Consider the following 21,102-nt stretch of genomic DNA (forward strand, 5'->3'; position numbering starts at 1 on the left):
ACTCGTTCCCACTAAGGAAATTGGTGTGGACCTTTTGAACAATTCTCGACGATTATTCTATCGATCTTCTTGCTTACTCCAACCACGAGGTCAGGTTTATTAAACATCGACAGTCAGTTGTACACCAAATTCTTCGAACGTTGTTTTTGTTTAAAATAGACACTTTTCTTGGGAATTTCTTTGGTAGCAATCGTTATTCTCATCAATTTCCAAAAGGGGTTACGACCGTTGGAAATTGAAATGTTACATCATTTTTTACCAAATGTTACATCATTTGGTAAAATCTGGTGATGTTTTCTTTATAGCGAGAAATGTTACATCATTTTTTACCAAAGAAGTTGTATTGTGTTTGCACACAGAAATAGTTGAGTCGGAGACAAATGAGGTAGATAGAACTCATCGGTGAGTTGATTGCACCTTTGAGTACCATCATGGTCAGGCAACTGCCGTAACTGATGCTCTTAGTCAGAAATTCTCATGATTGTCCTTCTTAGGTTGTTGGGGACCCATTAAGGATGCGAATGGAGATAGATGAATGTCACCATAGACTTCCGGTACAAACCACCTTGTACGCGTGGAAACTATGATGACGTTTCGGTATTTATTAATCAACTCACTCGTCGTATTATCTACCAGTCCTTGAAGACTATACTTCAATCGTTTGGCAAAATTCTTCATTCTAGATTTCTTTAGACTGATGTCTCAATTTACATCGATTGCTACCATATTCCCAGTTTCACCTTCTGGTACTAGGAAGCATTTGAGTCAACTTTGAGTTCGAGCTTACCCTAGGACACTTCATATCATTTCCTTCGTATTATTTCCAAGCAGACAGACTGTTCAGGAAAATCACTCAGACCCAAAAGTTTTAGCTAGAACCATCAGTCATTTAACCACCTTTTAAGCATCCTATCGAGCGAATTATTACCACTAGTGTTTGAATATCTCCGAGGTTATTGTTGTAACAAGTTGTTGTGAATATTAGAATGGGAAAAAGTATAAGTTCTCGTCTATCAGAGTTCTTTAGACTACCACCTGTGTCGAGTCCGCACTCAACCATCTTGACTTACCACCACTAAATCAAGTTAGGTACGTACATGTATTCTTGCATCAAGGCTACGCATTCACTCTGGTTATCTTATTTCCTAGCTTTGGATGGATTTGTTTTGACCCTTAAATTTGTGAGTGTTCACTTAGCCTTCTCGGCATAGCTATTCGTGAAATTCGAGAGAAATTTGCAATGAATTAGCTTGCTTAGGAGTTGCGAATCACATTGTTTGGTTTTTGATGTATCATCAATTTTGTACCTCATCGTGATGCACGTTTCACTTCTATGTTTCGTGAAGTTTTTGTGAAAGCTTTGAGTACTAATTTGTTTGTCCTGTATTGCTTTTTTATTTGCAGACTGTTGGTCAATCTTGAACGAACTATCTAGATCTTGAAAGACGTGTTGCGTTCTTTTAATTTGTGATTTCTGAATGAGTAGATTTTGCATCTATCTCATTTGGAGTAGTTACGAAGATAGTTCTTATTTCCAGTTTGTGTATGGCACTATTTGGGACTTGGTTTGATTGATTCTATTGACAGCACTGGTTGGACATTGGAGTTCTATGAATTTGTTTCCAGATGTTTGATTTTATGATTTGAGAAACTGTGTGCTTGTGTTGTTGTTGACTTGGGATTGGACAAATTGTATGTTTGCACCCTTAGGAAATTACTATTTGCTTATCGAGACAACAATGTGTTGTCGGTATCGCGGGCAGCCGACTATGATATCGATGGCTTAGAATTGTTTCCCTTGTCAATTATTGTAAATTGTACCACACATGCTCTAGAATTGTTTCTATAGGACTATGCTGCTGGAAATATCACGTTAATAGCTTAATTTCTCTCATCAAAATGTTGTTCATACATATGCATTTCATGTCATTATTTCCAATTCATTATGCCAAGTGGTTATGTCTAGTCAAAACTTTTTGCTGCTTTCACACGAGCTAGGCACACACTTTAAGGCAACCCATATAGACTTTCTAATAGCCTTTTCTCCGGGAGTGTTTTTCAACCCTAGATCTTTTCAGATTGTGTTTGCACATGACACATGGCATTTTCATCCCCTCTCTTTGTCTAAAACTCAGCCTTCTATATAAAGTTAAATCTAGGGGTTTTTCAATCTGGCTAGGAGATTTATATTTTCTGATAAAGGTTGTTTCAGCTATGAGTTGCCCCTTGGTTCTTACTTGAAAAACATAGCCACAAAATCACACTAATGCACTAAGTACCCACATCATTGCATATTAGGGTAGCATTGATTTTGTGATTTTGATATTTATTTTAGGTCAAGTTTTTTTTAAACTTCAAATCTTTGAACTGACCTCTTTTTAGATTCGTGTCAGTTTCATCTTTCAGGTGTTTGACTGGTGAAACTGACTAGACATCGAATCCAAATTTGCATTAACTTCATCATAACATCATTTGCATAAGTTGATTTGATTTCGATGCCACAAGGTGAAGAGCTCAAGAGGAGCTACCACTTCGTGAAGACCAAATGAGTCCATCTCGTGAAAGGCAGGGTTGCACAAAGGTGTAAACTGCTCCGTAAATTAGGATCTATGAATTGAGCTTGTGCGATAACTATATAAGAATCTTGATTTCACTAGTGGATTGGACTTAGTAGAGAGTCCCTGGTTTTTTTAACCTAGAGGTGGGTTTTTCCGGCCAAAAACAACCCGTGCAATTTATAGCTTTTCTAGTTCACTTATCTTACTCTTTGCTTGTGATATATGTTCATCATTATTAGCAAATAGATAAGTCCATGAAACTAAGATTGTCAGAGTTAAAATGTGCACTGAACTGAACCTTAGTTAACTAGTTCACTTCAATAAACCAAGCTTTGAACTAACTACTTCCGCTGTGAGTAAACTAACATATATGATCTTAGTTGATGAGTGTTGCTGACTAGTCAGACAAGCACGTATATAGATTTTAAATTGCAGGTTATTCCACCTGGTAGCAATTTCATAAATCATACCTGAAGACGCCATCACAACTTGAATCAAAGAAAGATCTTATGCTCACTAAAAAACTTATGCTACTAGTAATAGAGCTAGTAAACTTTGAAACATGTGTTCTCATGAGCAGGTACCAACCTATATCTAGACGCTAAATCAAACTAACTCCCACCTATCATGGGTAATAGTTAGTAAGTGCAGGCATTTAGTAACTACACCATCTCAACTTCATAGACGTGGGGTTATCCACTTCTCCAATTCCAATATGTTTGCCTAAACATCCTACTTTAAAGGAATGAAGTTAATTAAAATATTAACTCTAAATGATGATTATTATTATTATTATGACGTGACAATTAAGTCTTTGTTGGAGAACAATTTAGAAATTAAATAATAACAGAATATGAAAATAACTAAATATAATAAGGAAGTATACTTGCAATAAAGAATGAAAACTATAACAAATAAAAATGAAAAATTATACTAACTTGATTAACAGATAGAGGCTAGCGATGCTATATCATTCGAACAATATTTCCATCCCACTCTTATGCTTGTGGTTCTAGTTGCTTACTGAGTTAAATCTTATGAGTAGTTTATTGTGGTTCCAAGAAAGCTTTTCTTTCCTTTTGCGAGAGCTTTTTCCTTTTCCCTCCTCAAATCTGGTCTACTTTCTTTTAGTTTGCCATTTTGAGAGTCGGCGACTTAGGCATCTGGCATCCATCTCTAGCTCTTCTCTTTTTATTTATTTATTTATTTTCTTCTCATGTCTTTCAACCCCATCTTTCCATACTCCCCTCAATTTTCTGCATATGGTTCATCTTCTTCATTTCCTTCCCTACCACCCTCCATTTCCCTTAAAGCAAATATTAGATATTGCAAGGTTGGATCCAAATTGGGATTTTAATTTTAAGGTCTCAATCAGTAGCGAAAATCTAAGATCTGATTTTTGCTTGGGGAAAGTTTTCCATTTTTGGGTTCTTTTGGGCACGCAATGCGTTTTATGGACCCACCTTGGATTGCAGACAACTATGGAGGTGGCTAGCAAGAGAACAAGAGGTGGGATGCTTCTATTTGTTGGAGATTAGGGTCTTTTCGATTTTTTTAAACTTTTGACCCTAATGCTTTTTCTGTTTTCTTCTCTTTATTTGTTGCTAATGCCCTTCTTCAGCCTCATGTCTGCGGTGGCGGGTTCGTGAGTTTATGGGTCACGTTTGTCCCTTTCTTTGATCGTCAGAGGATAATGCTTGTTGATGGCTCGCACAGGATGCCACAAAATCGTCCTCTATAGATCTCATGTTGTGGCTACGGCCTTAAGGTCTTTGGTGTTTGGTATTCCAGTGGTGGTGATAGAAGGACGTTAGTGGCAGCTGTTAGGGTTTCTTTGTTTTCTGTTTGGGCTCGAAATATTGCTTTGAGCTATATTTTATTTTGGTTTTAGGGTCCATCTCTATGTTTTGAGCTTAAAGTTGTAATTGGGCCTCTCTATGTATAAGTTTTCTGGTTTAGTAATAAATTTACATTTGTCCAAAAGAAAAAAATTATTGTGGTTCCAGGTACGGAAGACGTTTAGACGGCTTGGTGACATGGCAGTTGGTCTTGGTCTTTGACATCATGCCCTGAAATTTATTATTTATTTTACAATTTTCGATAAACCAATATTTAGCCTAACTTTGAAACCTAGTGATTCAAAATTATATATACTTAAACTTAGTTTTTAGGTTATTGTTGATCTATAGTGTGTGGACGGATTTACCCCTCATTTTCTTCAGTGTTTTCTGATTTTGGTGTGATTTTATAGTGGGGTGGCGATTTTGCCCTTGGTTCATCGCGGAAAGCCTTTCTACTGCTTCCTGTACAGATATCTCGGTCTCTCCAGCTCTCTCTCAAAAACCCGGAACCAAAAATCTCTTCAGTTCTGTCTCAATTCCAGCACCCACCGCCACCACTCAGACGCCCCCAAAAGGTAGATTTCTTCTCTCTTCCTTACATTTGGAATCTTGAAATCCTCGCAACCAAGCTCCCTCATTTGGGCTTCCACGCCCACCCAACAAAACCCCCAATAACAATCACAACAATCCACAGAGGGGTTATGAACATCATCAACTCGCCCAGCACCTCCACTATCGTGGGTCGTCTCAGAATCTCCATAAAAGAGCATCTTTATATGTATATATATATATATATATTTTTTTTTTAAACAGAGAATTTCAAGCTCTCTCTCGCTTTCCATGTTTGCTGACAGAAACAGATGCTAAAGGGAATCAGGACATCAAAACTTGATTGGTAATCTGCAAATCCACGAGGTGGGTTTTTTCGAATTTTCAAATCTTATTAGTTTGAACTTTTGGTGTTTTGAGGAAATCTTTGTGATTATTTGGTTGTGAAATTTAGGATTTTGGCAACATGGGTCGGTCCAAATCTGATTAGGGTGGGCTCTCTGATAAAAGGGAGCTGTTTTTCTGTACATTTGAGAGAACCCAGAAGGTAGGATTTGATTATTGTGGACTAGTTAATATGCGTTGCAGCTGCTTTGGTGCTTCGGTTGCTGAGAGGAAAAGGAAATCTGGTTCTGGTTCTGGTCGATTTGGCCATGATTTGGCCATGATCTTGATGGTACGGACATGGTTAAATGTTCCCACTTTCTGGTTTTGTTATTTTTTTACCTCCGTGCTGTGGTTTTTTTGTTCATGTGATTCTGCTGGATCATCATTGTTATTGTGATTGATTGATTGTTTTGTGTGTTGCATAGAGAATGTGCTGGAAAATATCAAGGCTTTCTCCTACAATGAATTAAGAACCGCGACGGATAATTTTCATCCGAGTAATAAGATAGGTCAAGGCGGTTTTGGAACTGCATACAAGGTACTCAAGATTATGCATTTGTCTTTATTATTTATATTGGGAAGTTTGCACCAATTATAGAGAATTCATGATATCTGCGGTTCGAAAGATGTCTTTGTTTCAATTCCAAATTTGCTGCAATGACTAATGAGTTGGCAGCCTCAAAATATCAAGCAATTGGGTTTGCGTTTTAAGAACACTTCAAGTTCTATCCTTATGTTTTTTAACACATAGATGCAATGTTTGGTCAGGTACAGAGTATAATAAAGCATTTATAAAAGGATGATTACCCATTTTTTTAACATTTTTTAAGATCTTATAAATCTTTTCCTACATCTATGCATTTGTTTTTCTCAGTTCACAATTTAGCAGAATGAGAGTATATTTCTGTTTACCATAAGATGTGAATTCTAACCTTTATTCATACGTGCAGGCTAAGAATTGTGGTAAAAGAGTTTATTGTGGTTAGCTTAGAGGACAATGTGAGATTAGCAATTTGAAGAGTCTACTTTCTCCTCATATGTTTGCTTTAACATGTGTAAGTTGTAATTATTATTTTTCTCTTCATGGCGTACTTAAATTTGTAGATCAGCATATATTTGTTTTTGACATTTCTTATTAAATTTATTTGAAAACTAACTGAAGAAAGTATCCAATTTTTAAGCAATTAAAAAAACTCACCTCAATAATTACAGTTTTATTCCAATTTCTAAGCAAGGGGAAAAAACCTCTGAAGTTTCAATGAAGAGAGTTAGAAGTTCTGAATAGTATATTTGTGTAAATAGGATTGTAAATATGAATGTACATATATAAGTAAATAGAGATGTAAACATTGTTGTTAGTAAATAGTAAAGGACTATATGTTGGTTACTATACAAGGATTATATATTAACATATTTATTTCTTTATTAAATTAGGATTTTCAATTTGATTGAGGAAGATCTTAGTGACGGTGTACTATGACACGATCATCAATCTGCTTTGTGAAATGATATATATATATATATGTATGTATGTATGTTTGAAATGATTGCGAACTGAGGGCTAATAGAGGACCAATACCTTGTATTTTTCTTTTTCTCATTTCATGGGGGGATATTAAATCCCTAGTATGTTACCTTTCTTTATGATTCCATGAGTGGTTCTAGAATCCTGCTTGACTTTCAATAGGTTCCATAAGTGGTTCTGGAACACTACTTCTGTTCAGTTGAATGAGAGGTTTTGGAACCCTATTTCATGTATCCTTGTCGTCTGGTTCCATGAAAGGTTCTAGAAAACAGGGCTTGATGATGTTGCTCTAGCCCTATGATTTTATTATATATGAAAGAAATGACAATTGGATGCCTGTGTGGATCAATCAAGATTTATGAGTGAGGATTATTTTATATATATAAAGATTCCAAAATGTTTTTTTTAATCACTTGTTGTATTATTGTCGCTCACACGAGTTTCACAGCTTTTCGAGTTTTTGCATTGTTCAATGCGCCATTTCCACGACGTGGGGTTGTTTTGCAGAGTAACAGGTAGCGGTTCTAGAAGAGGTTTTCAAGGGGTGTAGCTGGCATGTGCAGTGCACTCGAGAGTAGGGTTTGTTCCCTTATGTTGTAATTTCGTTGCCGCTGATCATCTAATGTGTATTATGTATGAGTCCCAATTGACTCTATGTATTGTTGTAATGCTACTTTCAGCTGCTACGTGTCGATCCTTGGCGTATCTCGAGATCGGGGTGTGACAACTTTTGATGGTATCCGAACACTGGTTCTTGGACCTTTGCATTTCAACGGATGCTGATACATGCATCAGTTGTGTCGAGACCTGAAATTTGGACTTACTTGGGCTAGAGCGAGAATTTTCTTTCATCATCTTCTTGTTTTCCTGTGTTTTCATTTGGAAGTTGTGTGCCTTTGAAGCCGAGGCAACTAGAATTTCATTAGTTAGTTGAGCCTTGAAGTGAACCAGTTAGTTTCGAGAATAAGTTGGTAGAAAAATTGGAAGTGCGAAGGTCATTTCTATTTTCAGTTTTGATTCTAGTGCAAGTATTTTCAACTTTATTTGATTATATGAGTATTATATAGAAGGAGAATTGAGTTGAGTTTGGAGGCATGAAAGAGGAATCATTGCAATTCGATCACCATAGAATAACATCCTCTGTATGCAGCCTGCTCTTGTTTTTTTTTTTTTTTTTTTTTTTTGGGTCAAACAATAGAATTGTTAAACTAGATTTTAGATTAGGAAGCTGATGAGGTTCGAACCTACGCCATGGTGTAAGGGCAACACTGTTCTCTACCACTGTAATAGAGGACCACTTGCATGTAGCCGTTCTTGCTTGATATCTTCTTATATTTTCAATCTATAGTTTGAGTATTTTGAGTATAGCAAGCTATTGCACACAAATTTTTTATAAGGTGGACAGGATGTGATATCCGGCCCTTTATTTATTTTGTTTATTTTGCAGTTTTCTAAAAATTTGGGATAAACCGATGTTTAGCCTAACGGAAAGGGATCCCTCTTTGGATCCCTTTTACCAAATTCACCCAATCGCCTAATCCGGACTGTTGAAATTTGATCCAACAGTTAAAGTTATTATAACTTTTAAAGGGGCCTCCTGTTTGTAGCCGTTAGATCAAATTTCAAGGGTTCAGATTGATTGATTGGGTGAATTTGGTGGAAGGGATCCGGTCCTAGCCCAACATCGGAAACCTAGCAATTCAAAATAAAGGACTATATGTTGGTTACTATACAAGGATTAATAGTGACATTTATTTCTTTACGAAATTAAGATTTTCAATTTGATTGAGGAAGAGCTTAGTGACGGTGACATGACATGGGTGCAGGCTTTGCTCGGAGCACAAGTGAGTTGACTTTAATATTATGTGATAAATATTTTGCATATGAAAAACTCCCATGTTATGTACTGTGTGTATAGCTTGGATTTACAAATGGTTATTACCCGATCATTGATCTGCTTTGTGAAATAGTATTCGTATGTGTGTGTGTGTGGGCTAGTAGAGGATGTATACCTTGTATATTTACTTTCTCGGTTCATGTGTGGATATTAAGTCCCTAATATGTTACCCTTCCATCTGATTCCATGAGTGGTTTCTGGACTCTTGCTTGACTTTCAGTAGGTTCCATGAGTGGTTCTGGAACGCTACTCCTGTTCAATTTGATGGGTGGTTCTGGAACCATAAATCTTGTCGGAGTCCACGAGGGGTTCTGGAATCCTACAGTGATTCCTTGAGAGGTTCAGAAACTATGTGCATAGTTTTTATCGGTTCCATGAGAGGTTCTGGAACCCTACTCTGTGTATCTTTGTTATCCGGTTCCATGAGAGGTCCTGGAATGCCGAACTTAAATGTTTTTAAATCACATATGTTGTATTATTGTCACTCACACAAACTTTGTAGCTTATCTGGAGTTTTTATTTGCTCGGTGCACCATTCTCACGGCGTAGAATTATTTTCTAGGGTACCAGTTAGCAGTTATAAGAGAGGTTTTTAAGGGGTGCAGCTGGCGTGCGCAGTGCACTCGAGAGTAGGGTTGTTCCCTTTTGTTGTAATTTTATTTATGCTAATTATCATATGTATATTATGTATGAGTCTCAGTTACCTCTATGTATTATTGTACTGTTAGTTTTAGCTGCCACGTGTTGATCTCGAGATCGGGGCGTGACATATTCCCTTAGGCAATGTTTTGATAATTGATGTTTTTTCTTAATTTAAGTGTTTACCACAAAGGCTGGCAGAGTAAAAAATTATGACTAGGAATTTGCTTTCATTTGGCAACTCATTTAGTCTCTTTAATTCCGGATCTTAACTCTTGGCCAAACACAAAGTTCATCATTTTTTTTCCAATTCAAATCTCTTTGAGCTACTTTTGGGGTCATCTTGAAGAAATTTATAAGTGGGAAGAAAAATGTTGAATTTTTTATATGAAGAAATTAATTTTGTTTAGATCTCATTCGTTAAATCACAAGCTAACATTATCATCGGATAACTCTTACGATTTTTTTGTATATCATTGGATAACTCTTATGATTTTTTGTTACTATAACTAAGTTTTAGGTTTTTAGCACTTGTGCTAGAGATGGTTTAAGTCAACACGGTTTAAGTCATCACGTGAGAAACGTTTATTAGATGGACGATTCTCTTTCTAAACACGCAACAAACATCAGTTGGACAAACGACGCCACTGAGACTAAACCTCAGTTACAAGAAAGAATCTCTCCTCACCAACAGGGCAGCAAGTACAAGCCCCAAGGACTTGTTTTGTTAGTCATTTTAAAACACCAGCTTATGTCAAACAAACAAACAATTCATATTCTTCTTCCATATCTCCTCAGTGATTGATTCCCACCACATTTTTATACTAAAGAAAAATAAGTACACCCAAAATTATATTACAAATTGGTAAATTACTCCAATATACACTAAAGAGGTAAATTACAGTTTCTCATGTCAGCAAGTAACATTTATTTGGAAAGTTTCAAACCCCATTCCGAAAATCGACCAAAAATGGCATGTTAAAAGCCAAAATGATAAGGTATTCAACAATCAACATTCACATAAAAATTTAAAAAAAAAAACAACAAAATGATGTACATGATATCCGCCGAAGTTTCAGTAAACCAATTCCCAGACTGTTCTATCTACCAAACATATGCAGATCTATGGTTAGTCCACTTTTATGATATTCACCCCGATACCCACATTATTCGCAAAACCATATTGTACAGATCTTAGCACCTGAGCCAAAGATGATAACATTGAAGGCAACTACAAAAATTGTACAATGAAATAATAAACTCACGCTAACATAATTAACGACACTAAACAAACCTGATTCATTGATCCTGCTACTCTTATTCCTTCCAATACCACCAATTGATCCATTCTTGAATCTGCTGCACGGAAGCCACTTTAAAATGGTATGACAATAACAAAACGAAGCGGTTGCAGCCTCCCAACGTAGCTCAATATGTACAGATTTATAAAAGCAAGCACCTCAACAGGGAATGCAAAGAACCTTATTTTCCATGGAGCCTTTGAGTTACGTATCAACGGTTTGCGAGACTGACTTTGTATGGTTTGAATCCCCTCTTCCACTGGGTTTTGATCTAGCCTTGATGGGTTTCTGAGAACTTGGCGTCCCTTTGACATTGGATCTAATAGGATCTCTGGAAGTTTGGGTGACATTACTTCCTCCTGACCAACCCAAATTGAAAATGAAAAATATTTAGCTGCACAAATATAGGTGGTTTCCTAAAAGGTAGGAATAAACATCATAGTGCATTGCTTATTTACGTGTTGGAATTCATGTGAATTCGTCAGATTTGGATTCATGTAAGTCCATCAAGACTTGGATTGCAAACAATCTTAGAAATGAGCTATACATAAACGTGAACTTATTAGGGTTTGTATCCGGACAAACTTCAAACATATTGGAGGGAAAATGACGTAAACTACATGTCAAATAAGCCATAAGGCAGTTGGTTGAATTAAGAAACTGATGGTAACTGCCATGTTGATGGGATGAGGCAGTTACCAACATTAAAGGAGTGGATTGGTCCCTCTTCTTGGTACACAACTGATGTTCATCTACGAGTGATTGCCCCATCGAAAATCCTGAGCATTTTGCAGTGTGTACAAGAGAAGGGAAGACATCACAACCGAGAGAATCATGGCTGCAAGTTCAGGTTTGTATACTTATTGCAGTTCCATTAGGGTTTGTAATAATGCTGTATTTACTCCAGCAGCCACTAGGGTTTACACTTGTATAATCATATTAAAGAACATGTAGTTTAGTTACTTAGTTCATTGGATCCTTGTACTAAAGAGATTACATTACGATGCAGCATTTAGTCTCTTGGGGAAATGACATCAAGCATACGCCACCTGCGTATTCTAGAAACAGATATGGCTATCTGAAGGCTTTTTGTTTTCCGGGGAGCTTTATAAATTGAGATAAAAAATAAAAAAAAAAAAAAAAAAAAAAAACACATTAAGATAAAGCCTGGATATGCTGCTAATTCACAAAGATGAGCTCATACAATATATATAGAGGGAGGGAGGGAGAGAGAGAGAGACTCACTGCTATTTGGCAGAGACAGCCGCTTCTTTGCCCGTTTGTCTGATTCTGTGGCTCTCTCTTTTGGATTACTATGGGATCTTGAAGTAATAGCAGGTTTGGAGTTTCTTTCTTCAGCTGCATCATCCAAATTTGGCTTCGACTTTTGCTTTTCAAATTGGGTATTGGATGCCTCTAACATTCCGGCCGACTTAATAGGTGAAGAATCACAGCCATCAGAATGACACGGACCGGCTTTTTGACTTGAAATATTTGATTGAATATTTGAAGAAAAAGGTTTCTTGCCAGCAGATTTTAACTGGGGCATACTGCTGTTCTTATCATCAGCTGATTCATCCACATGTACCATTACTCCATCCCTAAGATTAATATCTAGAAAGCGGTTCTCCCAGGGACGGACAGCCATCCATCTTTCTAACCAGTTCCAACCCCAGCTGCTTTTATCTGGTTCAAACCCAGATGGAACTGGCAGCTGCCTTGATCCAGCTTGCCACTGCACAAAAACAAAAATCTTATGTGTAAGTTTGTGGGGGTGAACTAAATGCTTCTAACAATTTCCAACTAGGAAAAAAGACTTCTAATGACCCACTGCAGGTTAATATAAAAGATTGATGCAGCTGAGATGAATAATGTGTGTGTAACACAAACACACTATAATTCCACAACTTAAAAGAAAAAAGACATCAATCACATTCACATCGAAATGTCCAACAAACTTTATGATATCTATGTTTTCCCTTGCAATTTCAATAGGGTGCTGTTATTTTGGCACTCCAAACCTTTTAATTTTTTGAACAAATGATATTATCTACACTAAGGGGGTGGGGGAGTGGGCTAAGCCTCACAATGGGCTAGCAATAATGTAGTTCAAATTCGCCTTTGGCGAGAATCGAACCTAAGACCATTCACTTACAAATGAAGAGGAATACCACTAGACCGTAGTACTACGTGGCTACTCATTTTATGTTAATAAGAATCAGTGGTAAAGTATGTGACAAGCCTTGTCCATCATACAAGAAAGGAACATGTTTACCTCAACCAGCGAACTTATTTTAAAAGAATTCTATTTGTTATCTCTGTCTGCCTCCAAAACAAATTCGTAGGTAAGTGTCTTAACAATTTGTTTGATGGCTAAAGTAAACTTCAATTTAATTGCAATCAAATTGAGGATTCGGAAATCACCATAAAACACACTGATCTAATTATATAATCAAATTCAGTTTTGCTTAATGATGATTTCTAGAAGTAGATGGCCCAACTTCAAACAAATTATATTGGTTGAAACTTCTGTTTGAAACAAAAGACCTAGTAAAACATTATTTGTTATATTTATTATACTAGCTAAATATCATATTAAAGCTGAGAATCCTAAACTGAAGTCACTACTTTCCCACTCCAGATGGTTATGTTTCAACATTTATGCTCCTCCTTTCACGTCGTGTCTTTCCTTTCAATCTTCCGTTCAATGCAATCCATACATAAATTCAAAGACAAAATAAAAAGACAAATATGCTGCTACAAGGAAATCAACAGAGCGGTTATCATGTGTCACCTGATGAGCAAGAGCATATGCCATGGCTCTCTCACGCTTAGCAGCAGCCTCCTGCCTCTTCAACAACTTGGCTTGAATTTCATGAACAGATCCTACACTGTCACACCACCCTTCCTGCACCAGAGTCAAAGCAAGAAGAAGCTGTCAACTTCGTGAGCCTGATCCTACACTGTCACACCACCCTTCTCCACTTGCCTACACCTTCGCCTTTTAAAACATTGATCCCAAGTACAAAAAGTGAACACTAAAAACTAAAAACTTAAAACGAAATATTTATCAAACCAGCCCGAAGTGTACAAGGCACACTTAAACAAACCACAGAGACTACGAGATTAAACAGAATAACACTGACTGCCAGATTGTTCACAATCCTAATCAAGCTGAGCCTACCTTGTGTTGTCCCTACCTTTACTTGCAAAGAACTATTTTTGGGATATTACCTGGATCTTATTATTATTATTTTTTTTCTTTTGTTACTTTTATTGAACACAAGATATCAATACATTAGTCATTACAACAGAAAGGACTCTATCACAAAAAGAGAAAGAAAGTATAGCTGCAATTTTCATGACAAATCTGAACTACTAAAAAATGTTAGCTAAAAACTGCCCTCCTATCTAGATGAATATTGGACAGAGGTATACCAATGAAGTCAGTTGAAGATTGAAAAGGATGCCCACATAGAGAAGCAAAACCTAGCCCTGTCCCATTATTTCCCTCTAAATGCATTGAGATTCTCTAATCACCTCCAGCTTCTATTGCGTTTAGTTTCTGAACCATAGCTGTCTCTTTTTCCAGCCCCTTAGACAGTTACAGGGATGCCTTTTACTAATTTTTTGAGTATTTATACTCCCAGGTTTTAACTCCACCTAAAATGAGAGAGCTTAACCCTAAATCCTAAACTTCAAAACAAAGATTCTACAAGAACCCTTAGGCATAAGCAACTAAACTCTATAAGAGAAAACCACAGTAATCCCTAATAGAACTTCAAACGAAAAAATTTAAACATGAAAATAATGACTCCCATCTGCACACAGTATACTGTTTTGTAATTAAAGTAGACACAGTATCTACACTTGCTTACTTCTATTTCTCGAACACGAGCCTCGTTTGCAAGTTGTTCATGAAGCCTTTGTTGAGCCGTTTGACCTTCCAATGCCAGGCGAACGCGCCTTGCTCGCACTCGAGCCTGAACTCTAACTAAAGCTTGCATACAGCGAAGAGTTATTGCCGCTTGTTTTCTCACAGCATGGCCTCTGACAAGGGCTTGAAGTCTCACCAATCCTTTTAAAGCTCGAAGAGCTCTTCTAGCCTGATATTTATCACCAAAAAATTATAATCTGATGACCAAAAAAAATGAAAAAAGGTCAATAAATCAAATTATATGGACAAACACAACATGCAGCCACTGTCAATAAAGTACAAACTTTGAAGATGTGGTAGATTAAATGAAGATTGCAGAACAAACCCTTTATGCAAAAAGCTTTCTGAAACAATAAACATTTGCATTTTTTCTCTTCGACATGTCAGTCCAACTATTCAAGCCACCAACTCTGACTAAACAAATACATCCTAGGTTGTTTCACAGAAAAAAAAAAAAAAAAAACTTGTCAACCAATACAAATGGCATGTTTGCCAAACCACAAAATGAAAAATGTTTATAAATTCAATTAGCCATCTCTACATGCTTAATGATGACCTGACTTTTTCAGTTTAAGGCTTGGTAGTTGCATACAAATCAACATTTCATTTTGTCACAAAATAACCTGATAAACTGCCAAACTGAATCTTGATCTATGCTTGAGAAATAGGCTTTATTATGCAAACACAAGATTGCTGGCAATTTTATTGGAGCTCATTTAGAAGGTTACGCAGTATTACCTTTTTCTTTTCTTGTGGTTACTGCAATGCTAATGGGTGGTATCTTCAGCAATTTTTATAGTTAAGGGACTGTTTAGTTTATTGTGGTTAAACTCTACGGGGCAGTTTAGGATAGCCATGTGATTGCAGAAACTAATATGACAGATATGGAATTTTGGAATTTTATCACTCCAGTAATATTATGATATGCAAGTCCAACTTCTACTTTCATTTTTCCTTTGTCTATAAATGTAAGCATGTGCGCACATCAAATCCTTCATTATTTCTATTAATTAACACTTACTACTGTACCAATTTTTGAAAAGAAAAACAAAACATATACTGTTATATAATTGTTAGAGTAAAATGAGACTTTTGAAAGAAGAATTTGATATAAATTCATTTGAAAAAAGTCATACTTGAAGTAAGCAATACAAACATCATTATCAGTGCTCAATGAGTGCAAATAGAATTGAAAATTTTAATACCAGAAAGCCACGAAAGGCTGTTTGAATGCGTGTGGCAGCCCATTCTTCCCTCGCATTCTGCTCACTTTCTGCATTGTGCATTTGAAGTGAGGCAGAAGAAGAATCCACAGCATCTGGGTTTAATTGAGTACTGGCATCTCCAACTGGTGGAGCAACATCTGCATCAAACTCACATTTAAGCCTATTTGTGTCAAACTCAATGGAATTCTTTCTCCTGTGCCGAAACTTGTAACCAGCTATTTTCTGCAATGATTGAAAACAGGGAAATAAGTCAGACAGACTGGTAGGTTTGGATAATGTAAAAATATCCCATAAGAAAACAAGTAAGATGGAGAAAAAATGTCATTGAAGTGTTTATCCAACCTTGCAAGTGATCGCATGAAGAACAAGAAAGAAGAGGAAAAGAAATAGGAAGAAGATATATAAGATTGGTATTGAAAGTCATGCTACCCACATTGTCATCTTTTTCAATAGATTGCGACTTTTCTGATTTCTTTAACAATGCCTTAATCCATTTTCCAGATACTCCCATGTCGTCAGTCAATTCAGCACAACCAAATGAAGACCTGCTAAGGGAAAGTTTTTGACAGTTAAGTTGTACGTGCAGCTACAAGACTTATTAATTATTATAATATTACTTAATTTCCAAAAAGGATGCTTCTTGATCTCTCACCTAAGGAACCACTGCTACCAGAATAATCACTTACGTAAACTGGTGCACCAACCCAAATTTTCAGGCAACATCCTCATGTCTTTGAAAGCATTATAAACATGAAGCTGAAGTTTCAAAATATGCAGAGCCAAGTAACCCCACATATGATGCAAATCAAACCGGAAAACAAGAGCGATATTTTATCACGAGTAATAATCATACAAATTCTAGAATCTCAACCATATAGGCCATTGTCAATTGTCCTTAGGCCCAGATGTAAGCAATACTACCTCATAAGTTCATAGCAAAACTTGACAGAACTAAACAAAGATTCACCATAGAAACAGACCCTGTAACTTCCACAGCTAAGATTCAGAGGCCGAATATTAGTCTTATTGTAAAAGCATCCAAACTTTCTAAACAATATTGCTTAGCAATCAAGTCCCACATGGATAAAAGACTTTAAGGGAGTTTTAAGTCAAACCAGAGAGGCTAAAAACGCTTACGATTGGTAATACAGTACCCCGATCGCACAGTGATGTAGGACATGAAATAATATTATCAGAAGATGCAATTCATTTGGCTTTTGAAATTCTTCCGAAAAAAACACAGCTGACGGACATTGAATATAAGGCAGCAATTATACTGTAGTGGGCTAGATTAAAATCTGTTACATGTATGAGCCTTAAATGAGGGAGGGGGGGCGCTTTTAAGCATCTATAAATTCATGTATTTGTAAAGTAAAGTAGTAGAAGTTGTTCAGTACTACAGTCTAGTGGTATTCCTTTTCACTTGGAAGTGAGAGGTGTTAAGGTTTGATTATTGTCCGCGAATTTGAACCACATTATTGCTAGCATATTGTGAGCTAACTGCAGATAATATTGTTTGTTCAAAAACAAAATGTAACAATTTCATCAAACTCGCATCCTTATTGCCAAACCAACTGACAATACAACAACCCAATTGGATAAAATTACAAACCTCAATTGCGATCAACCAAAGCCATCCTCGACACTCACTTAACACCCCACTAAGCCCAAATTCAACCCCTCCATTCCAAATGACCGAAATTCGCAACTTTCGAACAATTCAGACTGAACCCTCGAAAAAAAATTCCCTAGTAACAAAAATAGAAAGAATTGGGCAAATAAACGCGGATCCACCGATCACCAACATAACATACTCAATTCACTCGAAGGCGAAAAATCGGACACAAGCAAACAGAGAGAGAGCTGTAAAAGGAGAGAGTAATCTGAGTGAAGTACAGAGAAAAGTTGGAGATACCTTGATCCATCAATCAATGGGGTCAAACTAGTCAAACCCTCAGTCAATTTCCCCTCTATCCTTTTCAATATCTGCTCACTCGAATTCAACCTTTGGAATTTGGAATTTGGAATTTGGAGCTTCAGTTTTTGCTTCTGCTTCGTTCATAAGCGAATTTTGCAGTTTGTGATAAGAAAGGACGGCAGGAGTGAGGACCGGTCGCTAAATGTGCACCGGAAGGCTTGTTACAACTTTTTCTTGATACGGCGTCGTTGAGAGGGTTGGGTCCTTGTCACGCATGAGCCATAGTGTGTGTGACAGAGTTAATCACGGGACGAATGCCACCCACAGAAATATAATGAAAAGCGCAAGTGGTCTTTAACAGTAATGTAGTGGAAAGGAGTTGAATTTTTGCATGACCGTTTGAGTTCGAATTTCGTTGGTATCTAATTTAATTTATAATTTAAAAAAAATTATTGATTGAAAATATATATGTATATAGGGAGTGGTGAACGATTAGGTAGGCCTTTTTGCCCCTGTGCACGTTAGAGTTCACCCAAGTGAAACTTGGAAGCATTTTGCTCCCTAATTATCGTTTACGAATTCATAATTAGAATGAAGAGTGGTGAACGAGGAATCATAATTAGATTCATATTAAAGTTGTTTACTAAATTATTTGAAATTGGAGTAGGAGTGATAATTTCATATAAATTGTTCACAAACGCCCTCATTGCAAAAATATATTTATGTTATTTAATTGTATCACCAATATTAATAACAATTCTATTCATTTTTAACAAATTAGAGATCGTGTCCTGCCTTCCATCTCCATGCGAGTTTTTGGATATGTGTAGATCTGAGTTTGCACCGTCAGCTTATGTTGTGATAATTGCAATGTACAATATCACTCAAGTAATATAATAAAAAGTCGAGTGTCGTTTCAACACGAATTAGTTTAATCTAAATTTACTATTGTAACCAAAATTCAACTAAAAAGTTAACTAAAAAAGAATTGTGTTGACAAAATTGAACATGTAAGAAACTAAATATAAGTAAATATGAAAGATGAATGAATATAATGCAAGACAAATAAAATATTAGGATGCCGACTTCATCTAACCAAATCTCATGCGAAATCTACAACCTATTAACCCTAATTATTTTCCATGTCGACAGTTGGTTTTCCTAAATTATAAGGCTTAACCAAAAGCATTCCTAACTAGCAACCCATTTTCTTTCGAGCAACAAATTTAGAAAATCAAGAACTCATTATGCATTATGGAAAATCCATAAAAATAAAAAATAACAAACTATATGAATCATGTTAGTCCATTCCTGGCACTCATTCAAGACATGACATTCGTTACAAGAAGCTATATGTTTGTGTTGAGGCCCAAAATGTCACATGCAAGCCCTATCGTCATAAAAGGCCCCAAGCTAAACCTAAACACATGCAAAGGTGCGAAATCGAGAAAGGGAAATATTTACAATCATGCCACCCTCCAATTATTAAACTGGACATTCATATAAATCACGCCATGCCCACGCAAATCCATGCATATACGTCACACCAAGCCTTATCATGCTAAAGTAAGCCCAAGTCACATGCCTAAAGCTTGCCAAACGAATTGTGGTGTGGATGGTTATGGAAGTTTATCGGGCCGATGCAGAGTCAAGATTATGGAAGACTTTGGGCTGCTTAGGGGCCCAGATCCAAGCCCATAACCTTTAAAGTCCACGTGGGTGAGTTTGAGAGAGAGCATACTTAGTTTCCTTATTTACCTAGCAAGCTAACCAACTTAGCTAGGAATGAACCAAACCATAAGCCTTAAAGTCACATGAAAGCCCAACAGAGCATGCATTTAATGAAGAGAGAAGCTGACTTTCTCTTCCTAGTTCACGCAGAAGAATAACGCACGAAAGTCAAGAGACGTGTTACCAGAAGTAACGCATGTCGAAGGCTAGCCCGGGAAAGTAGTGCCTAAGGAAGAAAGTCTAGCGCAGGCTTCACGAGACCAACAATGCCTGTCTACCTTATACCAAGAGGAAAAGTCGTAGTTGCGCTAGGAGAAAAAAGAAAGAAGACCAAGCCACAATTAGAGATTCGTTAGGAATCCTAGAAATGAGTCATTCACCTACAAAAGGAAGGTCAGAAGCCATTAAAAGGGGATCTAACAACTCAACCCAGGGAGAAGAGATAGTACGTTATGAGGATTAAGGATTATACTGCTCCAAACTAGGGAAATCACTCCCTTAGTGCAAACAACCTCAAACCTCAGAATGCACCACCCCTGCAACCATGTTGTTTTTCCATAACTTTCCTTTGAGCATCCAACCATTAGAAGCTTTGTTACTACCCTAGGAAACCCAGATTATCCAGTGGCCACGCAAACACTCTTTCTCATGCTAAACTGATAAACTTCTAGCTTTCACACCACACCTTACTTCACTTGAGCAAGCCATTATTTGCTTAATCATGTTATCTTATAGTCATTGATATAACCAAGATATTTTCTAAGACATGCTAATTCTTTCGAGATATTTTTGGACTTGGAATGAAACCGAACCAAGGGAAACAAGAGGACGTTCTCAAAACCCAACCCCACCTCAACCGAAATGTCCCCTAACAGTATCTCTTTCTAGTCTCAATCTAATTCTTCTAATCAAACAATTAGTGGCCCATTAATTGCAAGCATTAAGAACAGTAACGAACACTCAAAATTGACTAATAATGAGAAATTAATATAATTGTAAACTTCGAGTATTCATGGATAAGCTAGATCTTAGACCTAGCAAATAAATTAGATCATTTTAAATTTAAATAAAAACATGATAAAATTTGAAACATAGAAAAAAACAACCACAGTTTTACCTCAGCTCCATGACAAATCTACAAACTCTAGTTTATTCCTTCTTGCTCTCAACTTCTCTCTCCTTCTCTGTATGTATGTGTGTTAAGCTAAGAGGTCATTTTTTTTTCTGTACCATCTTTTGTCTAATTAGAACTGGGAATTACTACTTCCTTAAAAAGCAAGGAAAAATCAAAATTTTCCTTTCTTCTTGAAACTACACGCCGCTTGGAAGTAAACCCAATCCTTATTGGGAAAAAGATCATCCGCTTCTAGTAACTTGGGCCACCGCACCTTCCATCTTCATTGGGCCCACTTTCAATTACACAAATCATCCAATGCTTGTACTAGTCCAACACAAATCATGCGACCCCTTCAAAATTTCTTCAATTTTCTCATATTTTTACCATAAAGTTCATGTTTTGCTCCTAAATTATCTTTTCTACTAAACTCACACAAAACACATGAAACCCAACAATGTAATATAAAATCATGACTA

At 36.6% G+C, this 21,102-nt stretch overlaps 1 protein-coding gene and 1 long non-coding RNA gene across 12 annotated transcripts; one reads left to right on the forward strand and one right to left on the reverse strand.

Annotated features, from left to right (window-relative positions):
- The first annotated feature begins 4,740 nt into the window (after positions 1 to 4,740).
- LOC108865682 lies at positions 4,741 to 10,425 on the forward strand. Of its 2 annotated transcripts, none has more exons than XR_007254132.1 (7): positions 4,741 to 4,974; positions 5,254 to 5,314; positions 5,403 to 5,624; positions 5,761 to 5,873; positions 6,286 to 7,434; positions 7,541 to 8,704; positions 8,981 to 10,425. It is a non-coding gene; the product is annotated as an uncharacterized LOC108865682 (long non-coding RNA). The 2 variants fall into 2 exon arrangements; XR_007254131.1 differs by lacking the exon at positions 8,981 to 10,425 and having other exon boundaries at positions 4,787 to 4,974; positions 6,286 to 6,390; positions 7,368 to 7,434; positions 7,541 to 7,955.
- Positions 10,357 to 18,034, reverse strand: LOC103928994 (protein IQ-DOMAIN 5). Of its 10 annotated transcripts, XR_007254129.1 has the most exons (9): positions 17,776 to 18,034; positions 16,294 to 16,405; positions 15,840 to 16,082; positions 14,576 to 14,803; positions 13,492 to 13,605; positions 11,943 to 12,432; positions 10,856 to 11,056; positions 10,691 to 10,752; positions 10,357 to 10,597 (listed from the first exon to the last, which is right to left on the reverse strand). XR_007254129.1 is itself a non-coding variant. In XM_048573366.1 (8 exons), exons 2-7 carry the CDS (start codon positions 16,369 to 16,371, stop codon positions 10,902 to 10,904), a joined length of 1,308 nt encoding a protein of 435 aa, XP_048429323.1. In that variant the 5' UTR covers positions 16,372 to 16,405; positions 17,776 to 18,034; the 3' UTR covers positions 10,357 to 10,752; positions 10,856 to 10,901. The 10 variants fall into 10 exon arrangements, 8 of the variants coding, with proteins under 8 accessions (XP_048429323.1, XP_009336411.2, XP_009336410.2 ...); XR_007254128.1 differs by having other exon boundaries at positions 10,691 to 11,056; positions 17,776 to 18,033; XM_048573366.1 differs by having other exon boundaries at positions 10,357 to 10,752.
- Positions 18,035 to 21,102: the final 3,068 nt, after the last annotated feature.

This window comes from the organism of the source record quoted next, unplaced genomic scaffold, assembly GCF_019419815.1.
Source record: "Pyrus x bretschneideri cultivar Hongxiangsu unplaced genomic scaffold, Pyrus_bretschneideri_v1 Contig67, whole genome shotgun sequence".
Taxonomy (NCBI): domain Eukaryota; kingdom Viridiplantae; phylum Streptophyta; class Magnoliopsida; order Rosales; family Rosaceae; genus Pyrus; species Pyrus x bretschneideri.

Bases quoted from the DNA above. Each gene is read 5' to 3' on its own strand.
- LOC103928994 (XM_048573366.1), bottom strand. From the start codon at position 16,371: ATGGGAGTATCTGGAAAATGGATTAAGGCATTGTTAAAGAAATCAGAA. The intron at 13,606-14,575 runs GTAAGCAAGTGT...ACTCTGGTGCAG, and splicing joins CTCGTGTTCGAGAAATAGAA to GAAGGGTGGTGTGACAGTGT. The intron at 11,057-11,942 runs GTGAGTCTCTCT...TGGGTTGGTCAG, and splicing joins GCTGTCTCTGCCAAATAGCA to GAGGAAGTAATGTCACCCAA.